A 14776-nucleotide genomic window follows, 5' to 3' on the forward strand; every position below is an offset into this window, starting at 1 on the left:
GACGCAGTGCGCATGCTCACACGCGACAAATTTCAGTAAAATCGTGACCGGCCGGCGAGATGCTTCTTCTGTTTTGAATCGTGTTATGTGAAAAGAGTACTAAACTTGTGTTATGTCGTGGTTTAAGGAAGAGAGGAAAACCTCCTTCATAAGAACGTTCTGTAATAATGTCATCAAAGCCGGTCAGATTCCTAAACACGTTGCCATCATAATGGACGGGAACAGAAGGTTTGCGAAGAAGGTGAAGTGCGAACGTTCAAAGGGACACGAGAAGGGTTTTGAGAAGTTAACAGAGGTGAGATACGCGGCTATCATTTGCTGAGTAAGCTTATATCTGCAGGAAATTTTAGTATAGCTTTTAAGTTATATTCAAACCATTTCGGTCAAAATATCTACCAGAGATCCCAAGGTAAAAAATTATAAGGCTTGCGCCAAATTTTCATCACTCACTCGGTGTATAAAGTACAATTGAAATGAAAATGTTATTGAAATAAAAAGAAATAGGATCAAAACGATGATTTTATCGATGAAATATGATGGTTGAGCAAAACGATTGCTCTATATTCAGTTAAGGTATTGACTAGCCTTTTTATTTTTGTGGGGAATTTTGACATACGCATACATACATGAAACCTGATACTTCAGTCATCTGACTTCATCTTTGCATGATATTGCACAATTCATTGACTCTAAGGATCTGAAAGTTGACCCTTTTGGGTGTTCCTGAGAATCTGAAATTATATCAAAACAATGTTCCTCCAAAATGGTAATGTTCTTGTTTCTTTTTGACTGTCTGCATGGTAGTTAATGAAAAATTGTAAGGAAAAAGTTTCATCTTATCAGTCCTGGGAATGCAAAGGTGAAGCCAAGAATGGTTTTTTTTCATTTCTTTTGTTTTATTCAAGGGAGATCAGTAAATAGTGCTGTGATGCACTCTTAGTTTTTAACATTTTGGGTAAAAGATCCTAACCAAAACAACCAATGATCATGGTACACTGTAAATGGATTTTGAGTTGAACACAAGAAGAGAAATTCCATATCTACAAACAACTGTGTATTATTTTGTTTGTCATACAAACACCATAAGCCTTTACTGACAAGAAAAGTTGACTTAAATAATTCATCAACTCAGCAGAGTGAAGGCAAAGGTAAGTGACCCAGTATCAGCTGATTGGTGATATCAAAAACACAAAAAAAGGTAAAGTAACTTACTTGTGCACAGTTATAGCTTTTCCTAGGGCTGGAAATCCTTGTAAACACTGAAGTTTGTATAATAATGCACTATCATGCATTATTTGTTCTGTGTCAAAATCCATAATATCATTTGGGTGCATTTATTACAACATAATTAAAAGTGAATGTCACCACACTCTTCTTAATGATCCTTTTTCACTCATTACAGGTGCTGGAATGGTGTTTTGATCTTGGAATACCAGAAGTTACAGTTTATGCATTTAGTATTGAGAATTTTAAACGATCAAAAGAGGAAGTGGATGGACTCATGGAACTTGCCACACAAAAATTTGATAGATTGATGGAAGAGAAGTAAGGACATACATTAGTGATGAAACACATTTATTTGTTTTAACCTTTAAATCCCCATGAGTGACCAAGACAGAGGTATTCCTAGCAGTATCAATATAAAATCTAACAGACAAGTCATGATAATAAAGAAACATATAAAAAGTAGGGGATTTTTATTTGATCCAAAAATAAATTCTTAGAACTACATGTACATGTAACAAATAAAGAATTGTATAACAGACAGTAAGAAGAATTACTAATGAGATCTTGGGAGTGGAAGGGTTACAGTACCACTTGTGCATATGTTAACCAAAAAACATCTCATCACTTGTCTGTTAGATTCTGTATTGATATTGTGAGTATAACTTCTGTCTTAGTCACTTATTGGTATGAAAGGGTTAACACACCAAAAATTGCATGCAAGTGCTAATAAAAAGAAATGTGCATGTCAAAAAATCACACATGCGCACATAAGCTTGATACAATTGCTTTGTTAGTATGCATGAGGTATACCTTTTGTTTTTTCTATTGTTGGGAATTTATCGTTTTAACCCTTTAACTCCCATGAGTGACCAAAACAGAATTTCTCTTTACAATATTAATACAGTATCAATCAGACAGGTGATGAGATTGTAGTAAAGTGTAAGTTTGAGGATTTTCTAGTTGATCCAGTACCAAATTCTCAGAACTAGCATCACAGGAATTGTATGACAGACAGTAAGGAGAATTACTAATGAGAACTTGGGCAATAAAGGGTTAAAGAATAGACTACAATGAAATAGCACTAAAATACTACACAAGTAGTTTGTTTCAAGCTCCATTTGAACTGACCTTCCCAATAGGCTGTTACATATGCTAATATGAAACTTGTAGAACGAATAACAAGCTCTTATGATCCAATAATGTCAACACTCTGCATTGATTCAAGACTTTCCTGAACACAGAAAGATTCTCAGTCTCCTATAATGGGTTATTAAATTCCCCAAGAAATGACAAAATTTGATTTTTTTTCTAAGAGAGGAAATTAAGTAAACATTTTTTGGGAAGATGAGAAGGGAAGTAGGCTTGGAGAAGACCAAAGCAATTCTTAAACCCATTGGATTTGTCATGAGTAAGAGTAAGAGGGGTCGATTATTGCATTACAGTATGGAAAAGTCTATGGGTTATCTTTACACTAAAAAAAGGGACTATAAAAATTACATTAAAAAGTTACAAAATTTGTGTGTTGCACCCTGTCACTCCACTGGAAGCTAGCAAAAAGAGAAGAAATTGGCAAACCACCATTTTGCCCATTGTGTTAGCAGGGCTTCTTCTTGATTTTTAAATGACTTTTACCTGGCCTTAAAGTTGTCCCAGGAAAGAGCAATCTCTTGTACCTAATTACCGCGTCAGGAGTAACAACACCTACCACTATGATTGAATGAATTGTATTTTTTTTTTATATTCATTTTTGTGTTTTAAGAGAAATGATCATGAAGCATGGAGTTTGTGTGAGAGCGCTTGGTGATCTCACCATGTTACCAGAAGAGTTACAAAGATCAGTAGCAAGAGTTGTGAAATATTCTCAAAATAACACCAAGTAAGTTGGAGCCATGTTTATAAACCTTTATCATGCACATAATGGACATGGAAAAAGCTAATTTTCCAGCCAAGAGACCCTTAACTGCTCATGCACTTATTCCAGTTTCTATTATGGAAAAATTACTCTTCAGGAGTATTAGTTGTGCCCCTGATCTGGATACTAGTTCATAGCAAATTACATATGTCCCAGGGTAATTAATTATTATCAAGTTTAACTGAGTTGATTTTAAATAAATTAGCCCTTCATCAGAGCATCATTGTCATTGTTCTGACGCAGGGCCAATGCTCAAAACATCAGCTTTTAAACTCCTTATGGTGGCTTATTTCCGTTATCAACTTGTTTGATAATACTAAATTACCTTGATATACTCTCCCACCAATGCAACACCACAGTTACTTTAGAAACTTACCCCCTTTTTACATATATCCCAGCCAGCATTTTATTTGGTGGTTATGTTTATAGTGTGTTGGCCTAATAAATAATTAGAAACTGACTTGAAAGGTGATGGTTTGCATCTTGGTCGTTTGTGCCATCCTTTCAATCCAGGAGTATAAATGGGTACTGCTGGATTGTCAGGAGAGAAGTAGAATGATAATTTGGTAGTGGGGTGTTTTGGCGAGGGGGGAGATGTAAAGCATTTGCTAATGATTGGAGCCTCTTCTGTATGAGGGTCTGAGACCATGTTCCTCAAGAAAATTCAGGAGTAACCTGATGAAATCCTGATAGAATTATATGTATTACTTCATCCAGGCAGATTGTCAAATTTATGTATATCAGTGTTGGTATCTGCAATAACAGCCATATGTACTGTAATTAAGACTTGTTTTATCTGCTTATTTGGTGGTGTTCATTTGATAAATTTTGGATGATCTTTAGCTCACCATCCCTTCAGATAAATGTTGAGTATAGTTAAAATATATTCTTCAAAAGCTAAGATGATTAAAAAAAAATTGGTAAAGAATTTATATGCACATTGATGTATCTTACTATCTTCTGGTAAAAAGCAAAATGACTGGAACCAACATCAGTTTCTTATCTTTATTTGTGTTTACTTCTTCCAGAGCAACCTTGAATGTTTGCTTAGCATATACATCAAGACATGAAATTTCAAATGCTGTTAAATTAATGGCTGAAGGTGTTGAACTTGGTTTACTAAAAGCAAGGTACATGTTGTAGTCCTTTACAGGGGTACAATTCTTATCCGAAATGGTGGTAACTCCCCATGAATAGACGGTACTTTAGTAATCGCAGAGCACTGTGAAATAAAGGAAGGTATTGAGCAGAAGGGTTGGGGAAGAACAGTGTAAGAGAGTTTCTTCAAAACTTTCCACAGAAGTTATTTCTTGGGACAGAATCTGGCTGTTACATGTAGGTGAAATCATATACTTGTCTTGTACTATGGTTAAATATATCAGCAAACTTTTTATGCAGCTATAAATAGTTCTTCTTGCATCTTGTGATTTCAAAAAGACAAAGCTACTGTAATCTGGGAAAATCAATTTGTTCAGAGCTACACCTATGTTCCCTTAGATGTTTAAAATACACTGTACAGCAGTTCATCGCATGTTGAGTGTTTTGACCTAAACTGCTTCTTTTCTTGACAGTGACATTAGTGAGTCATTACTAGAGAAATGTCTCTACACATCACACTCCCCACACCCTGATATGTTGATAAGGACATCAGGAGAGGTGCGGTTTAGTGATTTCTTATTATGGCAGGTGAGAGAAAAAGAGATTTGATGTTGATTTAAATGCAGAAAGGCTAGGGAGTCTGGTTGGAGAACTTTGAAAGATTTATAAGCCTACATTATGTGTAAACATGTATATGTATGAAACTTGGTTGTCGATACATGTATAGTTTGAATCTAGTTGCTCTGCTTTTATTGTCTGTTTTTACCATCTGTGATTGGTACATTTCAATTGTACCCAATCAAATGCATTCATCTTGGCTGATGAGAACTAACCAATCACAGCCTCATTCTTGATGCGATGATGTTATACCATTCAACCTCATCACTCAAAGGAGACTAGCAACATATGCATTTGTAATATCTCAGACAACCTTGGAAAGGCCTGCATTGCAAGACAAAGAATGATAAGTTATAACAAATCGTAACCATTTAATTTTAAAGGTCTCTGAGACTTTGCATTGAGTGAATGATATTCCTGAAGGATTACTCAGTTGTTGCCCTGATCATTTTTTTTTTTAAATCTGTGAATCCCTGTTGAATAGTTGAAAATAATGTTTTATTTTTTCACTCATTTTGTTTCAGTGTTCATATTCCTCATTGTCATTTCTCAAAGTTTTATGGCCTGAGTTTTCAGTGTGGGATTTTTATGGAGCCATTCTCTCATTCCAGTGGAATTATAAGGCATTCAAGGTGAAGGAGACTTCTGTAATTCATCATATTTTGTTTTCCTCATCACAGGCACATTCTAGAAATACATCTTTGGGTGTTCCTGTTTTTTTTTTTGTTTGTGTGTTTTGCTGCAAACCTCCTGGTACTTTCCGATAACTTTTCACCTTAATATGATCTAATACAACACTCTTTGGGCCATGATTTTCTTTCTTTATTTAAAAAGATCTTATTATTTCATAAAATGGAGTGACTTTAAGCAAAACAACCTGCAACCTCTTGCAGGAAGCTACTGAGAGCTGTAGGATAAAGCAAACACAAGTGGAGTTGGATTGGGAGCTACAGTGTGTGTTGGATGAAATGGCAGAAGGATCTGTTTCAGTCTCCAATGGTAATGGTCACACGCCAAACACAAGATCAGTATTTGAACAGAACGGCGCGACAACTGAGGAAATACCCTTAACAAATGGTTACCATGGGCTTCAAACAAGCAAACATAATGTTGAAGAACTTATTTCTAAGCCTTGCATTCAACAGAGACTAGAAACTTATAGAGAATTGAAGCAATCCAGGATAGATAAATTTCTTGCACATTTGGAAAACAGACAAGTGGAATATCTAGATAGAATATGCCCAAAAGTGATGTGAGAGTACACTTGCTGCTTGAAACCAGATGGACTTTATACTTTATAAAATGAAAATAGAGCAAATTGAATGTTGCTCAGCCTAGCAAAAGGAAGTTGATCCATTCAACTATTCACCAATCAGTTGATGCATTAGAACAATCAAAACTTTAATTACCTGGAGTAACTAGAGATATTACTGCATTTTAAAGAGCACTTACCTTCAATCAAATCAACTCCAAATTGCTTTTAAAAGCCTGCATACAGTACATCTAGCTTTGAAATTGTGCAATGTGATATTTTTGCAAACATTTGAACAACAATCCTTGTGCTGTAGAAGGGTGAATTGAGTATTTGAAGTGTCACCTTCACAACCAGTCAATCAACTGAAAAGTACACTAACCTGAATCACAATTTGACCAAAAATAAATCTATAAAGTAATTTTATATCCTACTTAAGTCGAAAGAGCTCCCTCAATAGGCAGCCAGTCTGTTTGCTGAGAGCAAAAAAAGCCCTTTGCAGGAAGGGTTTTAGGTTTTATTTGCAAAAAGGGGTTAAAAGAGAAATTTCTGAGGAGAATATTAGGCTAATTTAATAGAAAATTGACAAATTAAAGGAATCTTCTATGTTCCCTGATCTGGACAAGATGCATGTACAGGAATATTTCTATTCATCTGTAAGAATGGGTTCACTTTAAAACAATGATGGTAAGAAAATCATTATACTTGAAAATATGATAAATGTTTTTATTGATATTTGCTGTTTCTCTTCAAAGGTTGTTGAATTAAGGGGGTCCTTAGATGGGTATTTTAAAATAAAACTTATTATTTATTTCACTTTATTGTTCTCTCAGCTTTGTATTTCGCAGTGAACTTATCATAGTTGAGTTTCAGTTTGGGATAAATCTTTTCAGACTCTTGACTCAGCATTACTTTCTAATTAATAGTTATAAATTATTCTCAACTATACTGATCTGACCAGACAGTTTTGAGTAATAATGCAGAGCAAACTTCAGAAAGCCTCAATTGTAAAGCGTGTTTGCACTGAGAACTGTAAGACAAAGCAATCACAAGCCGAGTTGTACTAGGAGCTACAATGTGTGTTGGATGAAATGGTAGGAGTATCTGTTTCAGTCTCCAATGGTAATGGTCACATGCCCAACACAAGACTAGCATTTGAACAGAACGGTGCCACAACTGAAGAAATACCCTCAACAAATGGTTACCATGGGCCTCAAACAAGCAAACATAATGTTGAAGAACTTATTACTATGCCTTGCATTCAACAGAGACTAGAAACATATAGAGAATCAAAGCAGGCCAGAATAGATAAATTTCTGGCTCATTTGGGTAACAGACAAGTTAAATATCTTGAAAGAATGTCCCCAAAAGTAGTGTGAAAGTATACTTGTTGCATGAAACCTCCCAAACTGAATACTTCAGAATTTGAAAACAGAGTAAAGCAGTTGTGTGAGGCCATTCATAAAGAAAGGAAATCAACCAACCATCACCTGTAAGTTGATGCATTTGATGAATCAGAACCTTAATTAAGCAGTGATATCTATGTGATTAAAATATCCTTTCATTAAAAATAATCTAAATTGCTTCAAAAGATGTAGAGCAGTTTTTAGTTTGCAGTATGAAGTATAGCTTTGGAAATTGTGTGACATGCCATGTGTAGGAATGTCATAATAAAACAATATTTGGGGTTTTTGAAAGCAATTCAGGATATGTGATTGGTCTGGAGACCTCATGCATCAACCACTCAGATACAAAATTAAAACAGATTACTTGTGTTTTGCCTGGAGTTGAGGCCATTTGCATGCTATTACTTTATTACTTGGACCATGGTCAACACTTCAGTTTGGGTTTCAGTCAACTAAAGAGTGCCCTAAATTAAGTTGCCATATGCAAAAACAAAAACTGTCCAAAAAATGTATTTTCTACTAAAGTCGACATAGCTAAGTTACACACATTTTTACAAGCAAGGAAACAAAGAAACCAGTTTGCGATTATTCTGAGGATGACAACTTCTTCTAAGGAAGGGTTTTTATTTGTTTTTAAGCCTTTAACTCCCAAGATCTGATTAGTTATTCTCCTTACTGTCTGCTATACAGTTCTTGTGATGTTAGTTTGGAGAATTTGGTATTGGATCAACTTATAATCCCCAAATTTATATTTTTCTTTTTTTCTCATCACTTGTCTGCTTCATATTGTATTGATATTGTAAGGAGAAATTCTGTCACGGTCACTCCTGGGAGTAAAAGGGTTAAAGAGGACTTAAAAAGTAATACTCTTGAAGGAAATTTTTTTTTTTGGTGGGGGAGGGTAACATATTGGAAAACTGACATAGTAAATGAAATATCTATGTTCTCTGTTCTGAGGAAGAGGTCTGTACTGGAAAATTTTTATTCAATATCAAGAATGGAGTTAATTTTAAGCTAACTAATAGTAACAAATTAATAACTATATAAAATATTTTAATTGTTCCTTTCCATTTCTTTTCAATGGTAATTGAATTTAAGGGGATCCATAGATGAATATTACAAAATAAAACTAATTATTTATTTTACTTTATCATTGTCTCAGCTTTGTAATAAGTAGTCTTGAGCCCTGCCTGTGCAATTGTAAGATTACTTGTGCTTTCAATTACTAGTATTGTGGGGAGTCTTAGTACCATATATGCTGAACTGATAAAATTAAACCGCCCTATGCTGAAAACTTAACTGAGGTGGCGGTCTTCATTGGACAGGAAAATTTTGGCATCATGACACAGCAGTCATGAGGATTCTCTGAAATTATCTGAAACTATCATTTCAAGAATGTTTCCATGAGCAGAAATATCTTAATGCATTTATTTCACAAATAACAAATGACTGGACATCCTAGGGAATCAAGACATATTCCCCAGAAGAATTAAAAAAGCAACACCATGTTATCGTCACAAAACTTCTTCTGTCATCATATTCATTCTTATCTTCTTTGGCTCATTGAGACCTGCCCCTTACTAAAAACTAGAATTTGATTGTTGCTTAATTAATAACCTCTTACTTGCGATATCTAATTTTTCAATGATTGATCATTCTTTAGGGGGTCCAGAAGGGGGTTTAGAAAGGGGTCCTGAAGAGATGCTATACCTCTACAGAATCACTTGACGCTTTTACAGTGTTACACTTGGTACACATGTTTGTTCGGGAATTCCATTGTGATAAAAAAAACCCCAAGTCCCAAACAAGGAAAGTACAACTGATTGTTAGAAAATTGAATTTTTCTGTGGTCTAAGGAATTAAAATGATTTTTTTCGAACACAAAAGTCACGCATAAATTTGCAAACGACATTTTCCAAACTCGCAAACAATTATGTGACCACTCTTTAACACTGTTAATAAAGTAGGCCGCTTAATTTGTCTTGGGTCTGTTTCCTCTCTGGCAAACTTGCCTGCAAATTGTCCACTCAGCGTAAATATTTGCACGTCATCACGATGTTCACAACAGACTAAAAGGTGACCTGTTTTGTCCACTGCCAGTCCAGTTGGGTGATTAAATTCTCCATCCCTTGTACCATATTTGCCGAATTCGTATAAAAAGTGCCCCTTTTCAGTGTAAACCTTTACGAGGTGAGCATCTCGATCGGATACAAAGATTTTGAGGTCATAGCACAAGCAGTCAAATGGCATTTGTAACCAGCCCTTTCCTATTGTCCTAAGAATGTTACCACCAGGAGAAAAAAACTTGACACACTTATTCCCGGTATCACAAACAACGAGATTGCCCATTGAATCAAGGCAAATTCCCCGAGGATTTCTTAGTAAGCTGTCTTCAGTTGCAGTTGAAATTAATTCACCATTTTGATGAAAACATGATATTTTGTTACTGCCTCTGTTAGCCACATAAATCTTACCTTCATTGTCTACACTTATCCCTGTGGGCCGATTGACCTGATTCTGTCCAAAAGTCCTAATACACTGTCCATCTTCATTAAAGACTAAAATTGTGTTATTTTCTACATCAGTAACAAAAATCTCATCTAAATTGTTAACAGTCACTCCCCACGGCTGACTAAAATGTTTTTGTTCTATAAATCCAATGCTCTTGAAGGTTCGTTCTCCTACGTCAATTAGTGGAAGCTCCTCCAGCTTTTCACCATTTACTATAACAGTTGCTAGATGCTGTCCAGCTTCACCTGGAATAAAGGAAATTGCGTAGCTGCCATTATTTTCGTCAACGATCCTCACATCTGCAGCAGTTTTTCCACTCTGAGCTGACTTGATTTCTGCCGTGATATAGTCCCCTGGGCAATAGTACTGTTGTTTCGTAGAGTTACGCGTGATAACTTTGAACTTGGATTCTAACCCCGCAGTTGCTTCTTCAGATAATTGTAGTGAACATTGATCTGCGTCAGTTGCAGTTTCATCTAAGCGACCGAGTTTCTCTTCATGAAGTCTCTCGTGAATTTCTTGGTTTTTTAAGAATACAGTCTGAAAGATTTTTCTGTCTGTGGGTAATGGAATCTCGAGTGGATCACTGAGCCCTTGAAATATTTCTTCTACGGATTTTTTTGTCCTGACAATTTCTGCTCCAGTGCTCCGTTTGAGAAGGCGAGTTACTTGTGAAACGATCTCTTCGGTCCTCGTCAGGTGATCTTGAAGTTCTCCTTTTTCTTTCATTAGTTTTTCTTGTGCTTCCTTAGTTTGATTTTCTACGTCGGTTACTAATCCTCGCTCTTGTTCTTGCAGAGTCTGGATAAGATTTTTGACCGTTTCTTGTACCTGTAGTTTGATAATTTGGGAGTGAATTTCGAGAAGATGACTCTGTTCCTCACGTTCACGAACGAGTTTTGCAATTGTATCGGATAATTTCTGAGCATCTTCAAGCTTGGACGTAATACTGTTCTTAAAAGAAGTTAAAACTTTTTCCAGTGGCTCCACATCATGTTTGCAGTGTTCCAAAGCCAAACAATTTTTGCAAACGGGAACTTGGCAAACTTTACAATAAAACTTCAGCACTTTTCTCTCGTGGAAATCTTTGGAACAAAATGCTGGTCGTCTAATGACATCTTCAAAGTCCTCATCTTGAAAATCTTTGAGGGATAGCACACGATGCTCTTTGTGTTCCTTTAAAATGTTATGTCCGATCAAACATTCCTTGCACCAGAACTTACTACAATGAAAACAATAAGATGCTTCGTTGCTTTTCTTGTCGCAGTTTCCACATGTCACCTTTGATGTGTTGCACTCTTTGATGGCCAGAATATCCAGCAGATTTTTCAAGTAGAAACAGTCGGGTAGAGTTTCCATTGTGCCACAATCGGGTACAGCGACTTCAATCTGGCAGATAGGACATTTAATCTTGCCTTGGCGAGCATTCGTCCTTGCCAAGCCGTTCAGACATTCAAGACAGAAAATGTGTAAACATGGCAGCTGCTTTGGTTCCTTAAACAAGTGTATACAAACAGAACAGGTTACCTCTTCCCTTAGGTTGTGCATTAGAGTTGGAACATCCATTTTTAAACAACTGGGATGAAGCAAGAATTTCAGGTCGTACGAAAGGATGTTTATTTAACTGGTTTTCAGAATTTTAGGGAGCGTTTTTCCTAGAAACGAAGACTATTATTAGCCCATCTCGTTTTTGATTGGCTGCTTTTAGTCTACGCATCACGCGAACCAGTTATTGGTCACGCGAACTTAATGTTTTACTGATTTTATTCGATTGAATCTTTTATTAATCAAGGGAATCTTAACTTGTAATTTCCATATAGTAATATCTTAACCTTTTTTTAATAAAATTCACCTCAATGTTTGATCAGTTCCATAACATAAAATCTAAACCGCCCATCAAATTCAGCTCAAAGTATATTTACTTTCTCACGCTCAAACTTAAAATGATCCAGGAAAAAAATCCGTGGAAAATAAGCTCATTTTGGTGACAGAATATCTCATGATTGAATTAATTTTTTGACGGTAGAAGCTGAGACCTTCCTGAAGGAGATATAGGACGTTTTACAATTGATCGAGGGTCTCAATGAGGTCAACCGTTTGCCGTAAAACAGCCAAAAAAATCTAGCCGCTAGCATAAAAATTCATAAAATTTAACCGTAAAAACCATCAACCCATTGTGACCCTTTGATCGTGACGTTAATCGTTTTGCGGGCGCTTGCTAAATCGCGGCGCGAGTGATTTAGTCTCGCACGTACAAGCAAGAATCGCGCGTGTCACTCAAGATCTCGCCTAAGACGCACGACCAATCAACACTGAATAAGAGGAAACAATTTAACTTTAATTCATGCTATTTTACATCAAGTGCACCTCGTTGTTCTAGTTTAACGCAGAGCGAACGGTATCTCCTGGTTTAGATTAAATGATCTCTAATATCATAAAAATGTTTAAGTTACAAAAAAGGTTGATCATGCCTGTCAAATTTAAAAGTAGAAAAAAATAAATAGGTACAGGAGATTTGTTTCTGAAACATTTCTTTAAGTCTTACGAAAAAATTTGTAAGCGATCGTTTCCGAACTCGCAAACAACGATATGACCGCTTTTGAGTAGAGATATAGAAGTGGGTCGACCAAGTTGTCCTAAATCTTTTCCAGACGTACCAAATTTTGACACAAATGTGCCCTCGAAAGTAAACATCTGTACCTTATGACTATGTTCGGAACAGACCAAGAGGTGTCCTGTTTTGTCTACTGCTAGTCCCGTAGGGTGGTACAGTTCCCCGTCCCGAGTCCCACGCCCACCAAATTCATGCGAAAGTTTTCCATCCTTACTGTAAACCTTGATCATGTGACCCTCACGGTCAGACACAAAGATTTTGTCCTCATAACACACACAGTCAAAAGGCATCCGAAAACAACCCTCTCCGAAAGTACTTAAGACTTCTCCTTGAACGGAGACGATTCTAACGCACTTATTTCCCGAATCACACACAATAAGGTGACCTTGGGAATCAAGGGATATCCCGCGGGGATCTTTCAGTGAGCCTTCACTGATGACAGTTGAGACATAATCCCCGTCTGGATCAAGAAGCAATATTTTGTTACTTGTTCTGTTTGCGACAAAAATCCCACCATTATTGTTAATGCTTATCCCTGTTGGTTCCTCAAGCAAATTTTCTCCAAACGATCTGACGAAGTTCCCTTCGTCATTGAACACTAGTACTCGATTATTGTCCATGTCGGTAACAAAGATATCGTTTGAGTTATTTACAGTCACTCCCCAGGGGGAGTTCAATTTTTTTTCATCTATACTTTGTTCTCCAAAATGTACCATAGGCTTGAAAGTGCGTTCTTTGATGTGTATGGGAGGAAGATCTCTGATAGTTTCTCCGTTGATGCCAACAGATAACACATGCTTTCCAGCTTTACTTGGAATGAATGAAATTTCGTACCTTCCATCATTCTTGTTCACGACGTTTAATTCAGCTACAGGTTTCCTGCTTTGTGTGCCCATAATTTCAACAGCAATGTCATCCGCAGAGGAGTAGAACTGTTCCCCGGCAGAATTTCTCGTAATCACTTCAAACTTTGTCTCCAGTCCCGCGGTAACTTCGTCACCACCACGAACCAAACACTGCGTTACGTCTGTTTCAGTTGTAGTGGTATATAGGTGACCAATTCCCGACTTCTGAAGTCCTTTAATGACTTCGTGGTTTTTCAAGAAGACGGTTAAACTCTTCTTTTCAATGACTGGAGGCTGAATCTCTTGTGGCTGTCCAAGTTGCTGAAAAAGCTCATCTATAACTGTTTTCGTTGTTACAAGTTCTGCTTCTGTGCTACGTTCAACGAGGCGTTCAATATGCACGATCGCTTTCTCGCTCTTGCTCAATTTTTCTTGAAATTCACGTTTGTGTTTCATGAGGTCTTCTTGTGTTTCGTTGCTCTGTTCTTCCAGTTGGGTCACTAGATCACGTTCTTGTTCCTGTAGAGTGAAGATTAAAGACTTGAAGGTTTCCTGAATCTTTCCTTTGACAAGTTGGCGCCGCCGATCTGTCAGACTAAATTTTTCATCTAGTTCTCGTATATAATCTGAAAATCTCCGACATGATTTCTTCACAGAGTCGAGTTTACAATCAATATTGTTCTTCACCGCCTGTACAGTTAGTTCCAAATGTTCTACATCGTGTGTACTGTGCTGGAGAGTTACACAATTCTGGCAAACAGGTACTTGACACATTTTACAATATAAATTGAGAACTTTCCTCTCGTGAAGGTCTTCCTGGCAAAACGCCGGTCGCCTTACAACATCCTCGAAATCTTCTTCTTTAAAATCTCTTAATGCGATAACACGGTGTTCTTTGTTTTCCTTCAAAATGTCATGACCATTTAAACAGCCTTTGCACCAAAACTTGCTACAGTGAAAACAGTAAGACACTTCGTCGCTTTTCTTGTCGCAGTTTCCACAAGTCACCTCCGATGTGTTGCATTCTTTGATGACCAAAAGATCCAGTAGATTTTTCAAGTAAAAACAGTCTGGCAGAGTTTCCATTGTGCCACAATCGGGTACGGCGACTTCAATCTGGCAGAGAGGACATTTAATCTGGCCTTGATGAGCATTCGAGTTTACCAAGCCGTTCAGGCATTCAAGGCAAAAAATATGTAAACATGGCAACTGTTTGGGTTCTTTATAAAGATGAATACACACCGGGCAGGTTAATTCTTGCTTAAGGTTTTGTATCAGAGTTGAAACATCCAT

The 14776-nt window shown here is 36.7% G+C and overlaps 3 protein-coding genes across 3 annotated transcripts; 1 reads left to right on the top strand and 2 right to left on the bottom strand.

Moving 5' to 3' along the window:
- Window positions 1-30: 30 nt before the first annotated feature.
- LOC131778204 (dehydrodolichyl diphosphate synthase complex subunit DHDDS-like) lies at window positions 31-6923 on the top strand. The gene is made up of 7 exons (XM_059094586.2): window positions 31-295; window positions 1403-1545; window positions 2987-3103; window positions 4168-4269; window positions 4711-4825; window positions 5380-5487; window positions 5749-6923. Exons 1-7 carry the CDS (start codon window positions 113-115, stop codon window positions 6109-6111), a joined length of 1131 nt encoding a protein of 376 aa, XP_058950569.2. The 5' UTR covers window positions 31-112; the 3' UTR covers window positions 6112-6923.
- A 1153-nt stretch (window positions 6924-8076) lies between these two features.
- Window positions 8077-11648, bottom strand: LOC136283349 (E3 ubiquitin-protein ligase TRIM71-like). Its single transcript, XM_066171985.1, has one exon. The coding sequence runs from the start codon at window positions 11588-11590 to the stop codon at window positions 9401-9403; it is 2190 nt and encodes a 729-aa protein (XP_066028082.1). The 5' UTR covers window positions 11591-11648; the 3' UTR covers window positions 8077-9400.
- A 917-nt stretch (window positions 11649-12565) lies between these two features.
- On the bottom strand, window positions 12566-14776 carry LOC131778247 (E3 ubiquitin-protein ligase TRIM71-like). The gene has a single exon (XM_059094644.2). It carries the CDS (start codon window positions 14774-14776, stop codon window positions 12566-12568), a length of 2211 nt encoding a protein of 736 aa, XP_058950627.2.

This window comes from Pocillopora verrucosa, chromosome 9 (assembly GCF_036669915.1).
Source record: "Pocillopora verrucosa isolate sample1 chromosome 9, ASM3666991v2, whole genome shotgun sequence".
NCBI classification, from domain to species: Eukaryota; Metazoa; Cnidaria; class Anthozoa; order Scleractinia; family Pocilloporidae; genus Pocillopora; species Pocillopora verrucosa.

Excerpts from the sequence above, each read along its gene's own strand:
- LOC131778204 (XM_059094586.2), top strand. The coding sequence starts at position 113 with ATGTCGTGGTTTAAGGAAGAGAGGAAAACCTCCTTCATAAGAACGTTC. Across the intron at positions 1,546-2,986 it reads GATAGATTGATGGAAGAGAA|AGAAATGATCATGAAGCATG; the intron begins GTAAGGACATAC and ends TTGTGTTTTAAG. Across the intron at positions 3,104-4,167 it reads TATTCTCAAAATAACACCAA|AGCAACCTTGAATGTTTGCT; the intron begins GTAAGTTGGAGC and ends TACTTCTTCCAG.
- LOC136283349 (XM_066171985.1), bottom strand. The coding sequence starts at position 11,590 with ATGGATGTTCCAACTCTAATGCACAACCTAAGGGAAGAGGTAACCTGT.
- LOC131778247 (XM_059094644.2), bottom strand. The coding sequence starts at position 14,776 with ATGGATGTTTCAACTCTGATACAAAACCTTAAGCAAGAATTAACCTGC.